Genomic DNA, 24,704 nt, shown 5'->3' with positions numbered 1-24,704 from the left:
TTAGCCTCCCAAGTGCGGGAATTACAGGGAGAGCCAAACTGCCTGGTTGCACACCTCATCTTGGTGCGGCCTTTACTTGCTGTAGCGATTTGGTTTATTATCATTGTATCACACTTTAGATTTGCTGTATGTGCATTTGCATTTGCTTGCACTTGCATGTGTGGAGGCAAAGACTCATTTTGGGTATCTTCTTTGTTTGTTCTCCACCTTATTTTTTGAGCCAGGTCCTCTCACTGGAGCTGTAGTTAGCCATTTTGGTAGACTATTTGGCCAGCAAGGTCCTGGCAGCCACCTGTCTGTCTCCCAATGCTATGGCCCTAGTTCTGTGTAGTTGCAGCTGGCTTTCCCAATCGATGCTAAATGTCTGAACTCAGGTCCTCTTGTTGTACAGGAAGTACTTTGCACAATGGGCCATAATCCCAGCCCTTACACTAAAAAGAATTACTCCTTTTATCTTTGAGATTATAAAATCACATCATTTTCCCTTTCTTCTCCCTCCAAAGTCTCTCTTAGATCCCTCCTTTCTCTCTTTCAAATTCACGACTTCTTCTTTCATTAATTGTAATATAATGCATGCAATATATACATATATATATATATTTTTAAATATATCCTTCTCTGTCTGTATAATGTTACTTTAATGTATGTTTTCAGGGCTAACCATTTGGTAGTAGATAACTAATTGGTGTGTTCTTCCTTGGAGAAAATTGTTTCTTCCATTTTCAGCATTCCTTAGTTGCCCATAATCCTTTCTGTACATGTATAGGGGACAGAGGAGCCCATGAAACCTCAGCCTTATATTTAAAAAAATGTGTATATTTCCTCAAAACATTTCATACAGTGGTTAAGTATCAGTGAATTAACCCTTGGTGTCCACTAACAGTCAATCTATGGGTGCTCAAGTCCCTTCTATAAAATGGTGCAGTATGCATACACTCTTTACGAACGCAGTCTTGTATGTTTTAAACCAAAGTCGGATTCTGTATAGTGCCTAATTTGGTGGAAATGTTGCAGAAATGTTGCTGTGTTGCTCTTTCCCCTCCTGGAAGGGGGAAAGCAGAGAGTAACAAATAAGATTCAGGAAGTAGCCAAAGGTTAAAGCACCCAGGAAGCCCCGAAAATTCCAGTGTCCACAGGGCCTCCCTCCGAGGCTGTCTAAGCAGGGGGATGGTGGAGGGAGAGCGATTCTTCAGGGGAGCTTCCCGCAAGTTGTGCGTGGAAGTCCAGGGCCAAAGCTTTGGGAGTGGTCACCCAGGTATCTGCCTTTGAATTGGCCACGCTTCTGTAAAGAACCCTTCATGCACACTCCTCTACAGCTCACTGGTTCACTAAATCAGCCTTGGACGAAATCTTTTCTTTTGCGGGGCGGGGGGTGGGGGGAGTCTGTCTATCTGCCCCACTCAGGTGAGTAAACAATTGTTCCCTTCTCATCCTCTCACAAGGAAGACTACACGTTTACGAGGAAGACTACACAACTGTGGCAAGAAAACCAAGTCTTTACGCGTTTAAGCATAGACACAATTTCCCCCAAATATTTCCCATGTACTGCTGATTGAGTCTACAGTTACAGATTCTAAGGGCCGCCTGTGCATTCAAATTTCTTGAATAAACCCAAGTTTATCTGACAATAAACAAGAAGAAGCTGTCATCTTGGTGGAACAGGGGGGTGGCCGCTAAGCTGGGAGAGCCCTGGCTGCAGCCTTCACTGGCAGGGGCACACTTCTCTGTGTGTGCCAGCGAAGTTAGTTTTACACTAGGGAAGAGGTCTGGCTCAAAGCCTCTCTCTGATCCATAATTGTACTCAACAGTAATTGAAGACTCCAGATAGTCCGTGACCAGCCTCTCTCTGGGTCATGAGATTAATCTGCACCCAAGGAAACTTTTCAAAAAAAAAATAAGAAAGAAAGAAAAAGAAAATAGAAACAAGAGTAATCTGCTCTCATGTTCAGATAAGTATTGGCATATTGATTAGAGCAAGACTGAGCCAGAGAGGAACTCAAGGTGCGGCTGAGGGTTTCTGAGTCTGGACCATCGCACAATCACCGCCACCAGAAAGAAAATCATGAACCGCCAAGACAGAGAACTCATTGTCTGAATAACAAACAGAATCCATCCCAAGTTGCTCTCTGGTGGAAGAGTTTCTGCGTTGTTTTGAGATGTTCTTCCTGAGAAAATATGAGGAAAGAGGATGTGGAAACAATCTACGCAGCAGAGTCTGATGTGGCTGGAACATGGGTGACTTAAAGATGAGGTTGAAGGGACCTTCATGGTAGCGAGGGGCACGGGTTTACATTAGCCGGTCTGGGGCTGGTCTCTATGCTCACCCTTGGGGTTCCTAGACCCTCTTGCCTCCTAACAATGTCCAAGTATACTCTCTCCTCAATGATGGACCAAAGAACCCTCTCCAGCAGGGTCCCACGCTCTTCATGCCTGCCCTCTTGGGAAAATCCAACTCCACTGCCCTGCTCTGTGCTCCAGGGTATGTTGACCGAAAAACACAGGCATTTAAGGCGTTCTAGATACATCTAATCACTGGACTTGACCATATACTCTTGGCTCAAAGGCTGCCTCAGCCTCCTCCAAACGTCATTTGTCAAAAATAAGTGTGCGTGACATTCACAGGCAAAGCTAATGCCCCCTCCCTTTAAGCCTTTAGATACTAATATATAGTTTCCCCAAATTCTACTCAATTCCCTGGTATACTTGATCCAATAATATTCAAGCTACAGATTACAGTACCTTAGAGGGTTATAAAAATAGTTCAGTGGGCCATAAGCAATATTTTTAAAAATTGAGTTAAACGATATAAGAATATAAAGTTTTGGGTTCAGCAAGGGGGAGTTTAGCACCACTAAACACGCCCACACACACTTCTTTAATTTTATTTTTAATTATGTGTGTGTATACATATATTTGTGTGTGTGTGTGTGTATGTGTGAGAGATGTGTGTATGTGCATGTGTGACTTTGTGTGTGCATGCACGTGCATGCGTGTGTGTGCATGTGCAGAGGCCAGAAGCAGGTGTTTATTAACCTCTCTCAGATTCATAACTCACACTTAGAGTCCAGTATAAGACTGCACAGTGTCTTCCACCTTCCCATAAGAATACTGCTGGGGCGGGTGAAGTTTGCAGAGGAACACTGTGTGCACTTGAGTCAGGAAGTGTTCCTGCACACGCTGAGGTGGAAATGGAATCCCAGCACTCCTGCCTAAAGGAAGTAACTAAAGAAGCAACCCAGAAAACTGGTAAGGAGAGTCTGCGCTTAGGACTATAGATGTGACAGACAGCCCCATAGCTCCGAAAGGAGCCAGTGGATGACGGATGGGAAACTCAGGATCAGTTGATGAGAAAAAACTTGTGCATACCAGTTGTGTTCTGCAGCAGGAGCTGTCAGGACACGTTGGGAGTGTATTAGTGACCGGTAGATTTGGAGCCGGACGTACAACCTGGTACTGTCGAGGTACTTTATCTCAAATCTTTCCCCCAACACGTATCATTGCAGACACATTACTTATGGACTATAACAGTGTATTATTGATTTTATTTTTCATTTCCTGGCGAAAGCAGAGTCTCCCACGTGTAAACTCCACACCTGCAGGAACTTGGATTATATTGCCTACTGTCAATACCCCGGCACCCAGACATTGCCCGACATTAAGCAGGCATTAAATACACAGCTTTAGAATTACATGAAGGAGAGGTCAAACAGGCAAAATAATTATTATGGACTAAATGCTATACTTTCTTTCTTTCTTTCTTTCTTTCTTTCTTTCTTTCTTTCTTTCTTTTTTTTTTTTTTTTGGTTTTTCGAGACAGGGTTTCTCCGTAGCTTTTTGGTTCCTGTCCTGGAACTAGCTCTTGTAGACCAGGCTGGTCTCGAACTCACAGAGATCCGCCTGCCTCTGCCTCCCAAGTGCTGGGATTAAAGGCGTGCGCCACCACCGCCCGGCTAATGCTATACTTTCTTGAGTAAAAGGAGTTTTAGGGTGGCTTTAACTGGTGGTGATGCATGAAGAATGGGGTGACGATGGTCTGTGATTATTAGATTTTATCCTGCTTACAGCTGTTCTAATGCATTATTTCCACTGTTTCAACACTTGCTAAACATGACAACCTTTAGTATATTTACCGTAAGAAGGAAAAAACGCTGATTTCTTTGTATCATTAAGACATACTTGATTGCAACCTTGTGAACTTTTCTTTTAAAATAAAAGCTAAACTATAGATTTGTTGCTCTTTTCTGCTGTGGCTGGGACTAGCTAAGCCTAGAAGAATCTCATCACCAGGGCAAGCTAATGGAACGCCCCTATTAGTCCTTATTCAATTCAGGCTACTCAGACGCTCCTGGCTTATCCTGTTCTGGAAGTCCGTGAGCTATCGCCACCTGCTGGATAACTTGCAAACTACCGCCACCTGCTGGAGGATGCCCTCCGGAACTGTTGGTGGTCCTATCCTAAATTTAGGATGCCTATCCTAAATTTGGGGAGTCTCATAGTCCCCTACCGACCTCTGCAATGCAGTGGCAATCAAGTGGTCAAAACTTTAATGGGAGAAGCAGTTCGCTGGGTCAAAATGGAGATACAGTCAGATTTTTGAACTGTGTTCTGTGCTGGAGTTGAAGCTCAGTGTGGCACTAGCCCACGCTTACGACAAGCATACATAACCAGCACTTAGGTCCACAAACCTGCTGTCTCAGTTTCCCAAAGATTTGGGGAAAAGAATTTAGTAAAGGAACATGGATTAGTTTACAGTTTGTCATACTGAGCAGAGTGGGTGGTGATCTAATTTTCTCCTCGCCAGGACTCTGCTCATCTATATTATAATTCACAGAAAGCCATGAGACGAAGGGCAGAACTTGTGTGAATTTAGCTATGAGAGACGTCAGTGGGACTTCACCTGGAAGTTGGGAGTGGGCAGAACATTATCTCTCTTCTTTGACACAGCGTCAATTTTCTTTTCAAGTTCAGAAGGAAGAAAATGTCCTAACCTCCCCCAGCCCTTCTCCTCAGTTTTTCTTAAGTATGTACCACGCCGAGGGCCTCATTATGCATTTTCTTTGCTCTTACTGGTTCCTTTCTCCACTCCTTCTCCTTCCTGCCGGTAATTCTCTGCTTTTATGTTACAGGTTGACATGTGACATGCCGCATGCCCTGTGTTGACATGTGACAAAATATTTAGCAAAGGGCACTTAAAGAAGGAAAGATATTTTTCTTCCTATTTTAGCATCATAGTGGAGAAGCTATGGGGGCAGGAATAGCCCGTCACACTGCACCTACAGACAGAAACCAGAGAGCAATAAAATGCTGGTGCCAAGTTGCTCTCTCTCTCTCTCTGTTTATTTAAACTTTATGCGTATGAGTGCTTTGCATTCTGTATGTAAGTGCAATGAATGCATGTCTGGTGCTGGAAGGGGGCCAGGAGAGGATATCAGATTCCCTGGAACTGGAATGGCAGACAGTTGTGGGTACTGGGACTCGAACCTGGACTGAAAGAGCAGCCAGTGGTCTTAACCACCAAGCCATCTCTCCTGGCCCTGTTTTCTTCTTTAGATTCAGTCCAGGACCCTCACCCATGTCAGTTAGCCCAAATTAGAAAATATTTCACAGACATATCCAGAGGTTTATCTCTTCGGTGACTCTGGATCCTGTTAAGTACATGATATTAATCATCACCCATGCATTCACTTATCTTCCCCCTCCCCACAAGATCTCTTCTACCTCTTCATGGTCTCCTTCTAGTTTTACACACACACACACACACACCTCATATATATGACCTCACGTAAATAAATTAACATTTACTATCTCTTCTTGTGGTTGTAGATTTGGAGCTTGGTGGATTCACCAGTGAGTACACAACTGAAGACAATGACCCCTCCCACACACACACCCTTAGCCAATAACTGAGCATTGAAGGAGGCTGACCTCATGAATTCCTTCCCCATCCGTGGTTGTTGACAGGGCCAGTTTTGAGTGGCACTAGTATAGGTAACCACAAGGCTGTGCATTGTTGATCGCAATGGCTGTCATCCCAAGAAAACAGCATTTTGTTGTTTTTTTTCCCCCTCTCTGCCAGCTCTTATATCCATTCCACTGCCTCTCATGATGTCTCCTGAGCTTGGCAGGAGGTGATAGAAATTTATAGTTAGGGCTGAATGCTCACCAGTCACTTATTCTCAGCATTGTGAACAGCTGTGTATCTCTGCAGTCAACACCACTTACCACAAAGAGGAGTTTCTCAGGCTAAGGTTGAGAGCAGCACTTGACTCTGAGTATAAACATAGAAATTTAGAAGGAAGTTTGATGCTGTCTTGATTAAAGTAAACAACATAACAAGCTTCTCTCTAAGGTCTATGAATGTTTTTGACTAGGTTAATGGTACCAGATATGGGTTCCCTCCTCTTCAGTGGGCCTTAAATTTGAGCATCAAGTAGTTGGTTACTCCCATGATAATTGTGCCACTATTTCATGGGTAGACACATCAAGTTTCAGCATCATAGAAAGAGTTTGTACTCCTTTCCTTTCTTTTTTGGAGAACAGTTTGAGAAGTGTTAGTGTTGGCTCCTTAGCATTTCCTTGAAAGTTTGTGGGAAATCAGTAGTGGATCTGTTGGGTCTGGGATTCTCTTCAGGGGAGATGTTTAATTGTTGCCTCAGTATTGTTCCTTGCTATGGGTTTTTAGTTGTTTGCTTCTTCTTGACGTATTTCTGGCAGTTATGTGTATGAGGGGTTTCCCAATTTAGCTTTCAAAGAACCAAAGTTTTGATAGACTATGTATCTTTTTCTTTCAATCTCTATGAAATTATGCTTTAGTCTTTGTTATTGCTTGTTTTGTACTACGTTCGGGTCTGGTTTCTAATTTTTATAGAAATTTGGCATGAATTATTAGGTTATTTATTTTAGATTGTTCTAATTCTTTGTAATGTAAACATTATATCCATACACATTCGTCTTAGAATGACCTTAGTTACATCTCAGCAACCCCTAATGGAAGAAGAAAATAACTACCGTAATTGCCAATAATCCCATCAGCCAGAACAACAGTAACAACACCATAGGAAGCAGTAAACCTTTCTCAACAAACAGCCTAAAATGTAAATATTTTCAATTCACCATTAAAATTAAAATTGCTCATATTCTTGCCTGACTGTTAAACATTAAAATCATGCTGATGAGACTTTTTGAGTGTAGCTACTGATATTATAGGAGACACAATCTCATGGCAAACTCCCCAGTCCTTTGGTAGGAATATGTATGTATATATGTATACATCTATGTATACAATAACAATGCAAAATGAGGCCATGGATTTGGAGGAGAGTGGGGAAAGGTATATGGGAAGGTTTGATGAGAGGAAAGGAAAGGGAGAAACGTTGCAAACACATTATAAAATCAGAAAAGAAAGCACCCAAGATTCAACTATCTGGTCTCCCCCCAAATCACACCTCACTGGCAGAGATGCCCACAAATGGAGAGTCAACATGAAAATCAATCTATCAAGCAAATGGAAACAAAACAAACTGGCGTACGTATTCTGAATCTCATCTTCAGGCTCCTGCGGCACCCTTCTACTTCCATGTATGCAGCCTGTCCTGCTATAGCCATCTCTCTGGCCACAGCGTAGTAAGGCTCAGGGAACACTGCTGCCTCCTGGCCAGTTTGCCTCTTGCTCGTCATTCTTGTGGTACCCATACCGAGGAAAGAACAGAACCTCCTGGCCACTTCTGACCCTAACAAAGGAAGTAGTGTGGCTTGGCCTATTTGCAGAGAACATCTGTATGTGGACATCTCTCTCTTCTCTTTGACTTTTTCTCTTGCAGGACTAGGGTCTTCCTTTCTTCATCTTGACTCTCATCTTTTACCAAGTTGTGCAAAGGTGGCTTTTAATCCTCCATATTATCTGGAAGGGATGATATACTCATTTTATAAGAGAGCCTCGGGGGCCTTGTGGGATGTTGAGATCACCAGCCATCCCTTGCCTGGAGGTGTACTTCCTCTGTACATCCATTCCTTTGATGGGTGTGCAGGGCAAGCTTTTTGTATCTTTGCTTCAAGCTCAGATTCTTATGTGACTGTTAAACATGCTAACCTTGCAATTGAGAAAAAGTGATAGACAGATGATGGAAGACCCTTTATAGTATCTCCTCTCCCGTGGGTGCTTTAGCATGACGTCACAGTTGGCAGGGTCACCCTAAAGAATGCCAACAGTAGACCTGAACTTAATGGCACCTTCTTAAGCAGATGGCTTCATTTTCTTTTTGTGGTAAAAATGGTTTCAGGGAGAAGCCTCAGCAGTTAAAACACTTCTCATGTAATCCAGGAGCCCAAGATTGGTCTTCCAGAGGCCAGGTAAAATGATGAATGGGTGAGGCAGCCTGTTTAGAATTCTGGCCCGGGAAGGAAGTGACAAGGGAATCCTAGAGCAAACTGGCTAACAAGACTAGTCATATTGGCAAGACCTGGGTCTCCTTGAGAGAGTCTGCCCCAAAGAATAAGATTGTGGACACTTGGAGATGATCCTCAGCACCACCTTTGGACTTGTGTAGGCAAACACATTGTATGTCCACACACATGTGAACTGTAAATAAATACAGAGCAGCCTCACAATGGGATATCTATCCTTCCTTCCTCCCTCCCTCCCCCCTCCCTCCATCCCTCCCCCCTCCCTCCCTCCTTCCTTCCCTCCCTCCCTTCCTCCCTCCTTCCTTCCTTCCTTTCTTCCTTCTTTTCTTTCTGTTTTTTCAAGAGGGCTTCTCTGTGTTACAGCTCTGACTATCCTGGATCTCATTTTGTAGACCAGGCTGGCCTTGAACCCACAGAGATCAGCCTGCCTCTGCCTCCAGAGTGCTGGGATTAAAGGTGTATACCACTACCACCTGGAATTATTCTTAACTTAATGAGGCAGGACTGTATTTATTTATATTTCAGTATTTTTGTAGCAAAGAAAAGGTGTATGTTCTATGACTTCATCATTCAATTAAAAATTCTAGCAGACATTCTATATTAAAATGTTAATAGTGTTCTTTAGATACTAAGGTTAAAGAGGATTTGTAGTTTGCTTTTAACAAATATTTTATGTTGCTGTTTTCTATTAAGCACCACAAAGCTTAATAAACCCTTTATTTATATTTAGAAACATGTAAGCTATTTCTGTTTGGGGATTAATGTGTTGGTTTTCTTAGCCTCATTCAAATGATTTTGCTAAGATCTAAGTGAAGACTTTGCACGCTGTTGGGCCAGCGCCTCCCAGAATCTTCATGTCTCCCTAAGAAACAGGCAAGTTCAGTGCCTTCCAGTGGCCTCGAGCCCCTAGTCAGGTCTTTCCAACTGCTCTTGGTCTCCCTCCATCCAACCCCTTTCAGAGGCATGATGGGTCTTCTTCCTTGAACACTCTGTGGCCGATTCTAAAGAGGAAAAGAATCCCGCCAGCTAAGGGATCTAGTTTGGAAAGCAATCACTGACTGGTTTCCACGTAGATCTGCTTGTGAGTGACCTTGAGAGGGTTGCTTCCTTTGCAGGCCTACTTCCTTCTGGAGAAGGCAGAGACAGTCCCTTTCCAGCTCTGTGAGGATAAAATCTCAGTACCCAGAGGCCTGACTGTTCATCACCACCTATGTTCAGAGCAACATGCTAAATACATGGATAGATGACACACCTGTGCCCTAAATTTAAAAGAAAGAAACACATGTGCACGTGCATGCATGCACACTGTGTATAACCCATGAAATAGGCACCATTCTGTTGTTCTATTTGATTATACTATTCCTTCTGGTGGTTGGTTCCTCTCTCTCTCTCTCTCTCTCTCTCTCTCTCTCTCTCTCTCTCTCTCTCTCTCTCTCCAGTCCTAAGCACTGGCCTATTCCACTGTGCCTTGTGCTCTGGGAGGCTAGCATGGCTGGCTTTCTGGTGTATTCTGCTATGAGGGAGCACCAGCAGAAGAAGGAAAGAGGAAAAGGATATTTATTTTCTTTAATTTTTACCTGTGGTCCACTTGTGCCCGTCTCACATGTTGCATATAGAAGGCAGGGCTCTGGCAACATGTCGCTCCCTGACTGTCCAGATGCCAGCGAATGTCCCCCCTCTTGGCTTCCTTACTGCTGCATGAGCTTTCGCAAACAAAGCTCTTCTTCAAATCGCTCAATTGCTTATCTCTTTACTCCTGCTTAGGAGACTGGCAACACCTAAGGTGTGTGTAACTACTTGTTTAGGATTCAATTAGATCATCAGATAAGGTCCATCAGACATATGTGCCCCTCCCACATGTCTGCCACTATTTATAAGCTCCTTCTATTTACTTCTAGGTTGTGTTAAACTGCGACTGGAGAGCTGGAACCCCAAATCAATAATGCCAAAGAAACAATCCAGCTAGGAGACTAGAAGCCGACTCTTACTATGGCTGCCACACAGCAGATAAAGAATGCATTAAAAAGAGCTCACTATGTACAAATGTCCTGTAAGAGTCCCGATTGTGGATGCTGTGGGTTCCGTTGAGCTTTCTCGCTCAGTTCTGGCCTATTTTCTACATTAGAAATGTACTCTTCATTCATAAACCGTGCCTGCTTCTACCATTCTCCACACGACCCTGCCTGGTCTGCACAAGGATCTTTAGATCCTGGCAGGTGCTCACCAGACTCTGATATCTGCTGATGGAACCATATTTGTGGCCTTGGTTGCTCATCAAGGAACCTAAGCAGAACTGGAACTCAGACGCTAACAAGTGATTAATAAGAATATGAGATAGATACTGCTCAGGGACCCCAGGGTAGCAGCTCTGAGGAGGACCTTGATTTGTGCCTGAAATGCAGAAAGAGAGTTCTGCTTCCTGTTCCCTGTTGGCTCTTCTCCTAAACGCAACCTCTGCCTACACTCAAGATGTGACCAAGTGACTGACCCTGAGAGGAGGCACCCAGTGTCATGGTTTCTATAGGAATGGCTCCCACAGACTCATACATTTGAATGCCTGGTCACTAAGGAGTGGCACTAGTAGGAGGTGTGGCCTCATTAGAGGAAGTGTGTCACTGGAGGTGGGCTTTGAGGTTTCAGAAGCTCAAGCCAGGCCCATTGTCACTCTCTCTTCCTGCTTCCTGTAGATCCAGATGTAAAACTCCCAGCTACCTTTTGAGCACCATGTCTGGGCCACCATGCTCCCTGCCGTGTTGATAACAGACTAACCCTCTGCAACACAAGCAAGCCCCAGTTACATGTTTTCCTTTAGAAATATTGCTGTAGTCATAGTATCTCTTCACAGCAATAGAACATTAACTAAGACACCCAGACACTTCCCTATTCCATTGCCAGCTCTGCCAGAAGCCCTTTAAGAAGCCTCTAGACTAGCAGTCTGATAGGGATACCCATAGCATCTGTGAACCACACTCCCTGCCCCTGCTAGATGGGAGCTCTGACTTCCTTCTTTCTCAAAGCTCTTGCCTATGAATCTAATAAATTTATTTCTAAACCTCATCCTCTGTGGTTCACAAATTTCACCCTTTTAGTTTTCAAGACAAGAACTAGGAGGCTATGGACTAATGGGAAGCTGTGTGACAATGAACATTCAGCTCTTTAACTCCAAAGCTGAAGTCTGCCCAAGGTGAGAGGAATGCCCCCCTGGAACATCAAGACATCCCATATTTCCCATATCGAAATGATTTCAATAGGAAACCATGTTGTGGTTAAAGCCAGAGCACCGAGTACGCCTTGGCTTTGGGAAATCATATTTTCTTATCATTTGCTTTAGTTTGTCTTCTCCTTCTAGCTAGAGGGTGAAATATTGGTGTGCTGATTATAAATAAATGTATGATAGCATGCACAAAGGCCTCCAAAGAGCAATTAATAGGTATCAGGTATTTAAACAGCAAAGTGAATCATTCCCTTCAAAGCCAATAAAGTCGTGTGAATGGGTGTAATTCAGATATCCATGAATCCAGGCATTAGCAAATCAATAGGGAGATTACTGCAGCAAGCACCCTGAATGTAAAAATCACGTTTGCAGTTATGTTTATGCGAAGATACACACTTAAAATGCAGCTTCGTCTGCGCTAGGAGCGAAACCAGTGATTTGTTCCTTCTTCAGCCTCCGCTTCCATCTTCCATTCTAAAGATTTACAAATGCACGGAGCTCTAATTTACAGGCCTGCCCTGCATCCTGGAAGAAACCCAGCAGAGCCACTCTCCCCTCCCTCTGTTTCTTTTTCTTTTTCAAACCAGGCAGTGCAAGCCCTTTCCTCTGCTGTTGGGTTGAGGGTCTTGGGTCTCAGGTCTCATATTTAGGAATATTCTTCAAAGATTAAATCGCAGAGCTCTTTCGGGGGCACGATTTCATTTGCATGTGCTAACGGGCTCCTTCCAAGCTCGACAAAATTGCTACTTTTAAAAAATGGACTCCCCAAATTTCCCAGGAAATATTAAACTTAGGGGGATAAATCCCAGAACTACAGTAGAGCTCAACAAAGGAGTCCACAGAACGAGGACACATCACCTCTCTTGTTTATGGACTGACAATAGTTTCGGCATTTTTAGATAGAAGGGATTTTTTTAAAAAAAATAATAAATTTTTGATGATACACAAACATCATAAGAAATTTAGATTTTAGTGTCTATAAATTAGCTTTTATTTGTATACACTGATAAATATTATTTATCATATATATGTATATATACTTCTTTCTTCAGCAATAACTGGGTCTAAATCCTAAAATATTTACTAACTTGATCTTTTTAGCAAAATTTACTAATCCTTGTTTGAGTTCCTGATTGATTTAGAGGAGATTAAAAAAAACAGCCACAGAAACTAGAGTCACAAAAGTATAATTCTGTGCTCTGTTAGGTTTTAATTCTCCTGGGGGTTTTTTGTTTTGTTTTTGTTTTTGAGACAGGATCTCTAGGTTAGTTGGCCTAGAAACCCTTACATTGGAAGGATGACTTTCAACTTCTAAACCTTATGCCTCTGCCTCCTGAGTGCTGGGATTGCAAGAATGTGCCATCACACCATCGCTGTGGTTCTGGGGAACCCACTCGGGACTTTGTGCATGCTACTCAAGCCTTCTTCCAACTAAACTATGTTTCCAGCTGAAGCCTATGCAGGCCTTGAACTCAAGACCCTCCCGCTTCCACGTGTCTGGCATTTGCACCAATATCACCAGGAGACTAAAGCTACAGAATGGTAGGGGCATGGGATTTTAATATTTTCAGCATGCACAGTGCCTTGTACTCATGTAGTTTTAGCTGTCTGATGTCCCTAATTGAAGTTTCTTAGACCTAACCAGTCCACTAGAAGACTTCCAGGGAATGACTACCTACATGTGCCTATCAATCACTTCTCTTCCACCTGAAGACTCTTGAGGAACATCCAAGCAGAAAGGCGGCTTTCTCTGAATGCCTTTTCCAGAAGGAATCCGCTACGCTCTAGCTACAGTCAATTTGAGGCACTGTTACCAGAGAGCTTTACTTGAGACTGGGGATAGACCGAATCTGCTCTGTGGCTATATTTGTAACATGTACCTGGGAACCTTAGTGTACTAAAGCCGGTCTCTGTGGTGAGAACTGTAAAAGTACAGGCCCCAATGTCAGAACAAAAGTGAGCAAAAGCCGAGTCGCACACCGACACCAAGCCATCGAAGACAGAAACAGACATCATCACTAGGTACCAGGAAGGTTGGGAGGACATGGGAAGCATTTCCTGCAGAAATATGACTAATTGGAACCTTGTGGGTCTGCCTCAGATTGCTAAAAGAGGAAGGTTGAAAACTGTAGAAAATCTTGGTTTTAGGAGATGGCAAAAACCCAACCAAAACATTTCTCCGAAGCCTTTGAAGATCTGAGACTTAGGACCAGAGGCAAAGGTGAAGAAGAAACAGTAGAGCTTATTCCGATGTTTAGGAAAGAGCACAGGGGAGCACTGAGGGCTTGTTTTGGAATAGGATGCAAATACTCCTCCTGCCACCCCATCAGCAAAGCTTCTTTTCCATCCCTAGTGCCTTGAATTTAAATTTCCTGGGGCTTCTTCCTCCATCCAGTCCCTCTCTCCTCCTTTCTTTTGTCCTATTTACTTTCCCTTTACTCATGCCACATTGCAGTCTTGGAGGTCTGGATACTTTTGCCTAAAGACTTTACTACTGGGTACCCATTTTGGACATGCGTGGTCTTCTAGATCACCCTCGCCTGCCTCTGCCTTCACATCAGCTTGCAGCTACTCAACCTCCAAAACAGCCTCTTGGCTGGCTAAATCACACTCACACATGAGCTCAACAGTGACATGTCATAGGTGACATGGCGGAAGGGGAAGGGTGGTCAGTATACTGACCAAGGCTATCAACCCCAGCAAGGATCTTACTGTCAGGGGAGATATACATAATGAAATGATACAATAGTTCCAGACGGTGACATTGCTAGGGAGGACATGAAGCAGGGGCCTGAGGATAACAAAGCCTAAGGAAGTGAGCAAAGACCTAAAAAGCAGAATGGAGAGGCCGCCACAGTCACAGAAAGATCTGAGCTCGCACAGAGGTGCCAAAGGCCTGAGGCAGCAGGAGCGCAATGACTATTGGCAGGAACAAAAAGATACATCTATGGGGACTGCCCTGAGGACCCCAGATCCACTTCAGTACAGAATATATTGATTCCTTCTTTGACTGTAATTACAAGGATGGAACATTAGAAATAAAATGATTTGGGGTAGGGAGGCCATAGTCCATCCCTCAGGGGAAGTTACATAACCTCGGGATTGATTATACATGTATTAGTTTTGCTTAAATCTTGGTCTGTAAAAAAAAAGAATGAATCCACACATTTTACTTCTGCTTCTGTTATTTGTGTCCTCTATTGCCTGCCCCGTGCTTCCTGACTGAGCTAAGAATGGAGCTCGGTTGGTAAGTCACCAACAGATGGGCTGGGTGCACGTCCTACAAGGTCCCCAGCTTTGCCTATCAACTAGTCATTTATGAGATCAAAGGCAGATTATAATGCTGTTGGTGTTTCTCGCCTGGAATTAAAAAAAAAATACAGCAGGATGGGGATAAGAATTTTAGTCTTTTAAAAATTTATTTATTCATTTATTTTTCAATTTTCTATTTTCTCATGGACACAACATGGGAACAGAATGGTGAGAAGCCTCCCATGAGAGGCCTGAGGTAAATTCAGAATAGTTTGATCATTTAGAATGATCAAAAGAACCCTGTTTCTCAGAAGAGTTCCAGATACTTAGAGTCTTAATTATTATTTTTTCCTTCCATTCCATCTTGTTTTTGAGTGAGGCTGAAGCAGATGAGGCACACACCTATCAAGGCTCTACCCAAATCATGCTCTCTTCACTTTGGCCTAGCCTCTGCTGGATCCAAGAGCAGCAAAGACATCCCAAGTCTATACTGTACAACTGTACTTCTACAACATTCTCAAGGTAATGGACACTGCTATCGGGGATCAGGACTGGAACACAGACTGTAAATATGACTACAGGGACACAAAGAAGACTTGCAATAAAGGAATATTTCTTTATAAACCTGTTTTATAAAGAAAGGAAAAAAGAAAGAAATACACATGTTGGAAGCTGGATTCCATGCCGCTGCACCTCCTAGAACTTAGATTCTACACAGACCATCACCCAACACCTGGAACTGAATCACCCACCTTACTTAACCTCTCCTGTGCTACTTCATGATAGCAGAAAGATTCCATGAATCTGAATCATACTCAGGGTAGTAGCTATGCAGTCAGCAAGCCCAGCTTCACTCCTGCCTCCGTAAGTATCAGACTCGAGAAAACGTTTACTCTTTCTGAGATGCTGTTTTTCTCCATCTATAATCAGTGGGTGCCATCCCTCTCACCCTGGGTCTCTGGGAGGAATAAGTGAATTTTACACAGTTGAATGGTCAGCACAAGGCCTGGCGTGCAGCAGGCTTTCCAGCGTCAGCCCTAACCCTTCAAATTCCCTGAGACTCAGGTAATGCTAGTTGGCATGTTTGCTAACTTTTGTATAGAAAAGAAAAACACACTTTGAAAGCAGTAAAGTTTAAAACTGATACTAAATTAAGAAAAAGAATGTGGGAGAATAGAGGGGGTTTTAGGACAGTAGTGTAGCCAGAAAGAGAACAACCAAAGCCTTACTTTGGAAACATTACAGCCATCCTCATATGCCTTCATGCAGTGGCTCCTCTAATAGTCTATTCCCGTTCTCCTCATTTGAGCAATCATACTTACGTGGGAGCAGGAGATCTCTAAGTATTTGAGATTATTTGCTAATATAATGGGATGAGAATATACCTCAGTTGCTCCACTGCTTGCTTTGCACTAATGAAGCCTTGGGTTTAGTACCCACCATGGCCCAAACTGGGTAAGTGGTACATGTCTGCAATTCTAGCACTCAGGAAGGGCATCAGAATTTCAAGGTCATCCTTCACTATGTAGGGAATTGGAGACTAGCCTAAACAATTTGAAATCAGGTCTTAACACTAAACCAAAACAAATATCCCAAACAACAATAGAAGCTCTCATAAGGAGAGCTCATGGGAGTTTTAGTTTTATCATTTGTTTGTTTGTTTATCTTGCTTGGGTTTTCCATCCTTCTGTGCACACAATTACTATGAAATTACAAGGTTTCATTTTCCCTGGAAGACAAAAATTGAATGAAATGTTTCATATTTGTAAGGAACTCTTGCATCCCTCACCTTGTTTCTTTGTTTGTTTGCATTTCCCACCTTTTCCATGAAAAATAGGATCAAGAAATGGAGGGAAAAGAATGATCAGAACCTCAAAGACCACATCAGCAAGTCATCTTAAAAAAAGAAAATCTTGAAAGAGTGCCCTACCCACCCACCCATCTGTTCCTTAAGCTAAGGCACACTCCCACATCCAAGGTCAAGACCAAGGTCAGCCTGAGCCAAGCACAGCACCTATCTTCACTCTGAGGTAGAGAACACTGTGGACAGATGAACGGTGTAGAGCAGAAAAGCTTCAAGTTAAGGCTGGGAAGGAGAAGAAAACACACACACACACACACACACACACACAGAGAGAGAGAGAGAGGGAGAGAGAGAGAGAGAGAGAGAGAGAGAGAGAGAGAGAACATACACAAAGACAGCCTAACAGGAAGTACAGTGAGCCCCTAGCTCCCCTTATCCCCTCTTTTTGGTTATTCAAGATGGCAGAAGACAACTTATTTAGCAAGAATGGAAGGCAGCCTGCCCGTGAAGTAGAATTGCTAGCGTGGTTTGTGGAAGGAGGGGCTTCATTTTAAGAGTCTGTTTGGGCAGCTTTTCCATTCTGAAGAAGGGGAAACAATGACTGTCCCATTGTTGTTGTTGCGTGGTGGGGAAATAGGAAGAAAGGGAGTCATTTTGGAGGTGAGGCCTCTCTGCACACCCCAAAAATTCAACTTGAAGAAGGGAACTTCACCATCAAAGGTTACAGGATGTTTAGAAGAGTGGGAATCCCCAGGACTTGTGGGACCTAGTGGATCTCTTCCTGGAAATAACAATAGCCTTGGAAGGCAGCTATGTGGGTATTTTATGAGGAGATGGGTGTGTGTGTGTGTGTGTGTGTGTGTGTGTGTGGCTTGTTCAGTTCCTAACAACAAAAGTAGGGCTTTGTGCGAGTCAGTGGGAAACTAGCTACCCAGGGTAGACTTCCCTTTCAGAGCCCCTCTCTTGGGTAAACAGGGCCTGCAGCAGCTGCAGGGTTCTTCCCGAAGAATTCACAGGCTCAGTTGAAAAGACAGAGCTTTCAAAGGAAAATGTGCTCGGGCCTCACTTCTGAGACCACACTACCCAGGGTTCTAGGTTTATGTAAATGTGACTCCAGTTTCAAAGCCCAAAGACTTTCAAGCTGGCCTGGCTAGCTTCCTTGAACCCTTCTAATGGGAGTACGACTTTTGACATCACGTGACATCATTGTTGAACCCCCAAACCAGAGACATTAAGAAAATCCTCAGTTTATTTGCTCCCCTTTGCCCTAAGCTTCCTCCCCATCCCCAGAGGTACCATGAGAACTTAAACAGTCAACTTAGTCCCCCAAGTCACGTGATAGCCTGCTAACATATTTTCTGAGACTTGTTGACCACCACGTTAAGGACCGATGTGACCTGAAGGTCCTCTTGTTTTGTTTGTGTTGTTTGTTTGTTTTTAAGACAGACTCTTAGTAAGTAGCCCGGGCTGGCTTTGAACTAAGACTAATCCTCCCGCTTCAGCCTCCCAAGTCATGAGATGAGAGGGGTCCACCCCACTCTGCTGAAAGTCCTTAACCACTGACCCTGAACAATCTAGGGTCGGGGGAATCTTACTCCCCCTCCTTGGATTCCAAGATGAGCTCACCTTCTTAAAAGATGAGAGACAGGGAGAGACAGGGGACACATCTCATTTGCTATACCACTGCCCTGTGATTGTGAACGAAAACCAACTACATATTCCCCAAGGACGATGCAAAAATAAACCTTTCCTGGCTGCCTAGGAACAGAAATAGTCTGCGTCCCTGTGGTGAGTCGAACCTTGAAAGGTCTGGGGAAAGCTGCAGGAGGAAACCCGAGGGCAGCCCTGTCCCAGGCTATTCCTCTGTTGGGCACTAAGAAACCCCAGGCAAGTGAGGCTTTGAGAGGCAACCACGGTGGCATGGTTGTTCATGGTCTTCAGGACAGACACAGAACTCACCCAGGGTTCGGATGGTCTTGCTGGGACGGCTGCGTGGGCTGAAGCCATGGGCATTCATGGCTCTCACAGCAAACCGGTAGTTGGTGTCTGGATTAAGGCCTTTGATAACCATGGAGTCCATCTGCAGCTGCTCTTGGATGGTGGTCCAACTCTTGTCAAAATCTGGCCTTTAATGATTAAAAATAAAAAAAAGCAACAGTTCAGAAATACCATAGGGAAAAGAGGCTTGCTGGCTACCGGTAGCTAACACCGTTTTCACTCTGCGAGCAGTGCTCATAAAAAGTGAGTTAACATTTCCTATCTGAAAGTGGTCCTGCTTTTAAACCATGACGTCACCAACTGTAAGTGTCTGCCAATAAAAGCAAGTAGATCATCTTTAGGGCCAGCTATAAGCGCTGCTTAGAGACCGTCTACTTCTGCCTATTTGACCTTGACTAGGATGAAAAGACCCCACATGGGAGAGTTCATCTGCAGAAACTTCATTTTTCCAGATGTTCCCTAAACAATCCTCCCACTTGGCAGTCTCATCCCCAGTGGTCAGGAGAGCAGAGATTCTATCTCTTGGCAATCTGTTCACGAGTAAACAAATACAGGTTTTACAGGGTGACTGACGGCGTGAATCGCCAAGGGAACGCCCATGATGACTCTGTTCACAGACATTCATAGTCTTTATAAAATATGTCTGTGTCAATGCGCTGAATTTTCACATGTCCTTTTGAGGGCCTTGTGGAGAAGGCTGGTCGTCATTTAGTCTTTCAATCAATGAGGCAGCATGCACAAAGCCAGTATAATCTCTGGAGATAGATAGAGCCAAGTTCACATCGGAGCTCTGCTATTTACTAGCTGGTCCCTTAATGTATTTATGTCTCAGTTTTCCTGTTTGTAAAAGGAAAAATACAGGGACCTAGATAAAGGTACTGCCATGAAGATGACATGAAATATACATTCTTAGCATCCTCTCTGGCATCATGCTATAAATATATGCCATCCATTATCGGCAGGACTTATTTACTTCTGGAGTTAAGAACTCATAGTTGAGCCGGGCGGTGGTGGCGCACGCCTTTAATCCCAGCACTTGGGAGACAGAGGCAGGCGGATCTCTGTGAGTTCGAGACCAGCCTGGGCTACAAGAGCTAGTTCCAGGACAGGCTCCAACGCTACAGAGAAACCCTGTCTCGAAAAAACCAAAAAAAAAAAAAAAAAAAGAACTCATAGTTGCTGTTTACTGCACATCCCCAGTTCCCATGTACTGCTAACCCACATGACCAGTGAGCCCTTGAGACATAGCCAGCAAGAATGAAGAGGTATTGTAAGTACAAAATGCACACAGGCTTTGAAAGAAGAAATGAAAATTATCTCCTTTGTAAATATATATAACATTTATTTTATCTTCATATTGAATTCATGTTGACATAATATTTTGGATATAGAGAAATAAAATGTTTTTACTAAAATTTGTTTTACATAGATCAGAGAGCTAGTTTGGTGGTTAGGAACACTTATTATTGCAGAGGGCCTGGGTTCAATTTCCAGATTCATGCCATAGTTCAAAACCACTTGTATGTAATTCTAGTCCCAGGGGATGTCAGGCACATGAATGATTCACATACACGCGTGCAGGCAAAGCACTCATACATATAAATTAATACATCCTGAACACTTTTAAAATTTATTTTGTCTCTTTTTACCTTCATAATGCCACAATTAAAACATAAACGTCATATAGGGCTGCTCTACATCTCTTTTGGACAGTGTAGCTCTATCTGAATGTTTTAGCTAATAGGGAAGAAGGAAAAACATTGTAGGTAGTGAGAAAGGCAAAGTGAAAGTTGGGGGAAGAAAAAAAAAAGCAGTGCACAGCTGGGGGCCTAACTGGAGGGTCTTGGTGGATGCTAATTGTCAGTACTTACCAAGTGTTTCAAAGTAACAAACATTGCCCTGTTGCCTTAACCCATTTACAGTCTCCAACCAGCTTCTGTAGTAGGCACTAATAGCAAACATCTCAACCTTTTGCTTCTGTTTTTATATAAAAGAGAAACTAAATCTTTGAAAGGGCAGGAACTTTAACAAAGTCACAGCTGAGAACTGTTGAGGACACCTTGGGTTGAAGAGATGAGGTTAAATTTAAACACTTGATGCTGGGTTAAGAACTGTGGTGATGGTGGACAGAGAGCAATTATTAGACCTTCAGGTAACTCTCTGGCCCTCTCTGGTGCTCAACACCCCTTACCACAGGTCTATAAAGAGTAGGAAAACAAAACACATTGGTATTTGCCTTTTGTGTAGAACTTGTCAGAAAAAGAAATAAAAGAAGCCTGGATGGTCTCCATTTCTTAAATGTGCTTGCCTAGGTTTTCACTAGAGAGATTTACTAAAGAGTCAAGAAACGGATATTCCTCAGGTTTACCACACCAAGTGGCTAAGCATTGCACCACCCAACAGTGTCTGTCTGATCTGGAGACAAAGAAAAAACAATCACAGGGCACCTACGGGAGGAAGCAGGGTTCAGTTCTTCTCTGTCTTGTCCTAAAGGTGGAATTCTTCTCTAAAACGATTTTATCATCAAAGAGAAAAGCTGAGTGAGTGAAAGAAACTCATTTACAAATTCGCGTTAGCACAGAATCACCTCACAGAGGAAAGCCACTGGAGATACTAAAAAGTGAAGTCAGGAGAGATGTGGGCTTTCGATAAAACTCTCCCATTATTTGCTAAGCTCCCCTGTGCTGTTTCCAGAGGAAAGAACTCTAATCTCTTCTCTGGGTGTGCGGTTGTTTACCCAGGGCTACCTGCAAATATCTCTAGCCATCTTCATCTTCATGCAAAAGTGGGGGTGGGGGAGGGAGGGAGGATTTTATATTCGCTCTTCAGTTCATGCACACAAAAACCTATTTCCAACAAAATGATGGAAATCATTACCATTTAATTTCATAATATATAGCTCACGGTGATTGAATAGCAGTTCAAAACCTTTAACACTTTGCCTCTGGTTTTGTAGCGGGTTTTCCATCTCACTGCTTCCAGAGTCTCGTGAAGCACAAAGTACAAAGGTGAGGTGGAGAGAGATAGCCTGACAGGGGCATTGTCTTAAACCATCCTCAACAATAGCTTTATCTTCTTCCACTAGGGGGAATTTTATCCTAACCACAATGTTGGCAGTCAAGTCACCATAGCAACACTCTGCTGACACTTTCCCTAAGGATGAAAAGGCCAAGGTAAGAGAAGGTGACTGAGGATGTGCTGTGGGTACAGAGAGCCAGCCATCAGAGGGGCTCACACCTGCGGCACTTCCCAAGACACTGCGCGTGCAAGGTCCAGAGGGGTTAGGCCATGAGATCCATGGCTTGCATTTGGAGGGATTGGGCAAAGGCATATGGGTAGAGCACACAAGAGTCAGCAATGACTATTCAAAATTCAAGGAGTCGATTGAAGTAATCAGGGCATACTCACTCAGTGGTTCACTTTAGTGGGAAAAATTTCTTACCACTAGCAACGCTATGATCTAGTCTAGCCTGTTAAGTGTTTGAGAGCTTCCAGAAAGTATAAGCAAGATTTTTCTTTGAGGCCTTATTTTAGTTTTCTAAGTAAAGTCCCTTCGCTTCAATGCTATTCTCACAGATAATTATGATTCTCGGAGCTTATAGGCAGATCTACTGCTCTCCCTTTGCAAACATGGAAAGAGGATAATTAATCTGAAGATGCAGAACCTTATTTTCTGTTATTTCTTTCCTAGTAATATTTTGACCACCTTGCCCATTGCCAATCAAAATTTTGGTGAACGATCATTTTCTTGATGCCATGAAATTCTGCAGGTGGCTGCCTTGGCAGGGTCCATAACAGGAGTTATAGTCTGGGAGGCTCCTAGGGGAGTATAAAGGCAGCCTACCTCGGGGAGCTAATAATGTCACTGGGGGAACAGCACATATGGGAGTCAGTGCAGGAACAGAACCTCAAAGAATCTGGAGGAAGTTGGAGAAAAAGGGCATAGTTTAAGAATTGTACTTGAAGTTTTATTTATGTGTGTGTGTGTGTGTGTGTGTGTGTGTGTGTGTGTGTGTACGTTCCACCTACAAATAAGTGTCAGGGAAGCTAGCCGAGGGCATCAGATCTCCTGGGTTTGGAGTTACAGGTGACCATGAGCCGCCTAACTGAACAGCAAGTTTACTTGGGAACTAAACAGCTGGGAACTAAACAGCAAGCTTTTTCAACGGCTGTGCCATCTCCCCAGGCCCCAAGAACTGCATCTAAATTGTTCAACATTAGCTGAACTCTTGAGGGAAGTCCATGGGGACAGCGATGAACTTAAATTAAATTACAAAAGTGTTTGGATTTGAACAAATTCAGGGCAGTGGAGAATCCTTGGGTGGAAGAGAGATTCAAATAGCATCATATGTGCCATGTAAGCTGTTAGGCACCAAGTACGTGTGGGTAAGTGGATAGCCCAAAGAATAACTACATCCCTGATATGCATGTCTGTTTAATCTATACAACAGGAAAACATTAACGATGGCTAGGTAAGCAAGCCTATGGCATCTTTCTCCATACACAGTCAAGCTTTTCTGTCTCAACTTCTGTCTAACCACTGCCCTGCACTTGTTCCTCCAACCGAGCACCTGACTTATCAAAAGCCAATTGGGTTTATCCCAGAAATAACTTGTGATTTCTCCATGCATGCTTGAGAAAAGGCCCCACTCTGGGGCCCAGAATCCCCTTGAATGTTCATCTTCCTGCCTCAGCCTCCAGAGTGCAGGAGCTACAGGCACCCACCACCACAGCTGGCTTCATTTGGGACTTTTGTATTTATTATAATTGCTAATACTACAGAAAGTAGAGAAACACGAAGTATAAAAATGAGTGTTAGTTATATTGTTTTGATAAAGCTGAACCTTAAATAATTATTTTTGAAACAAGAAGAATGAAGATTTGGGAAATTGTAAAATTCTCCAAGGATTCTGCTCTCAGCACTGCAAATGACTTTAAATTTCTGGTTCTCTTGAAGAAACTATTAGCACAGATGAGATCTTTGAAATACATAAAAATTTCAAGGTGGCAGCCCAGTCAGTGGGACAACATTCAAAGGACCTCTCATAGCCTTACCTTAACAATGTGGTTAATTCATGTACATTTACAGAATTTATCTTTAAATAGAATGTTTACGGTATTAGTATCACTTTAAAATATGAGCTCTAATTTTAACTGACTTTTCAAAATCAACCCCTCACCAGCAATCTCAATGTTACTCAGAGAAGACTTCTAAGAAAGTAAGTGGGTGAACACCATAGCTAATTCCTATGATGGACCTGGCAGAATTTTGAATTGCCCAAGAGGGGTTGGCTATGAGCGTGTTTCTAGAGAGGTCCAGCCGAGGTGAAAAGAGCCTCTCTTCATGGGGATGGCACCGTTCCCTAGCTAGAGCCCCAGGTGGAAGAAAAAGGAAGTAAACAGAACAACGATTTCCATCTCCCTGTGCTTGTTGACTGTGGATACCATGTGACCGCCTGCCTCAAGCTCCTGCCACCACAGCTTAACGCCTGTCACCACCATGCCTTCCACCCCATGGTGGACAATCCCCTCAAACTGTGAAGTTTCTATCGGGCATTGTTTTTTCACAGCAACGAGAACTAATAGGATGCGTGTGGACATATAAACCAACATATGCCCAAGATATGTGGGTGCTTGTGTGTTAGCCCAAGCACCCACACACATATACATGCACACGAGTGTGTGAACCCCCCCCCAACAGAAACACACACACGCAATTCTGCCAGGACCTTTGCAGGATGGAATCATACCAGCACATCATAAAACTGGACTGCAAACACCTTGAAACACTTTACTGAAGATCTTGTGAGAAAATGAGAAAGAAAAGATAATTTATTTTTAGATGGTCTGCCCCTAAATAAATATATCAAAGTATTTAATGATTATTGTTTTAATGAGTTTCTAAATTATTAGCCTGCCTGGACTATTCACGCATCTCAGAGAAGTTCAAATGGGTAAATCAGCAAAAGAGGACGTGGGTGATGGGTTCCTAACAACAGTGTAAGTGGTTAAGAAGAAGAAAAAGTCGATGGT

At 43.3% G+C, this 24,704-nt stretch overlaps 1 protein-coding gene across 2 annotated transcripts in view; it reads right to left on the bottom strand.

Moving 5' to 3' along the window:
* Egflam (EGF like, fibronectin type III and laminin G domains) overlaps window positions 1–24,704 on the bottom strand; it is a 160,475-nt gene that overhangs the window by 50,297 nt on the left and 85,474 nt on the right. For both annotated transcript variants that reach the window (XM_075975936.1, XM_075975935.1), the window contains exon 6: window positions 18,633–18,799. In XM_075975936.1, coding sequence (XP_075832051.1) covers window positions 18,633–18,799 — 167 coding nt within the window. The remainder of the gene's footprint in view (window positions 1–18,632; window positions 18,800–24,704) is intronic.

This window comes from Microtus pennsylvanicus, chromosome 6, assembly GCF_037038515.1.
Source record: "Microtus pennsylvanicus isolate mMicPen1 chromosome 6, mMicPen1.hap1, whole genome shotgun sequence".
In the NCBI taxonomy this organism is placed as follows: Eukaryota; Metazoa; Chordata; class Mammalia; order Rodentia; family Cricetidae; genus Microtus; species Microtus pennsylvanicus.
Note: the sequence above shows the minus strand (reverse complement) of the source record. Positions and strands in the feature narration are given on the sequence as shown.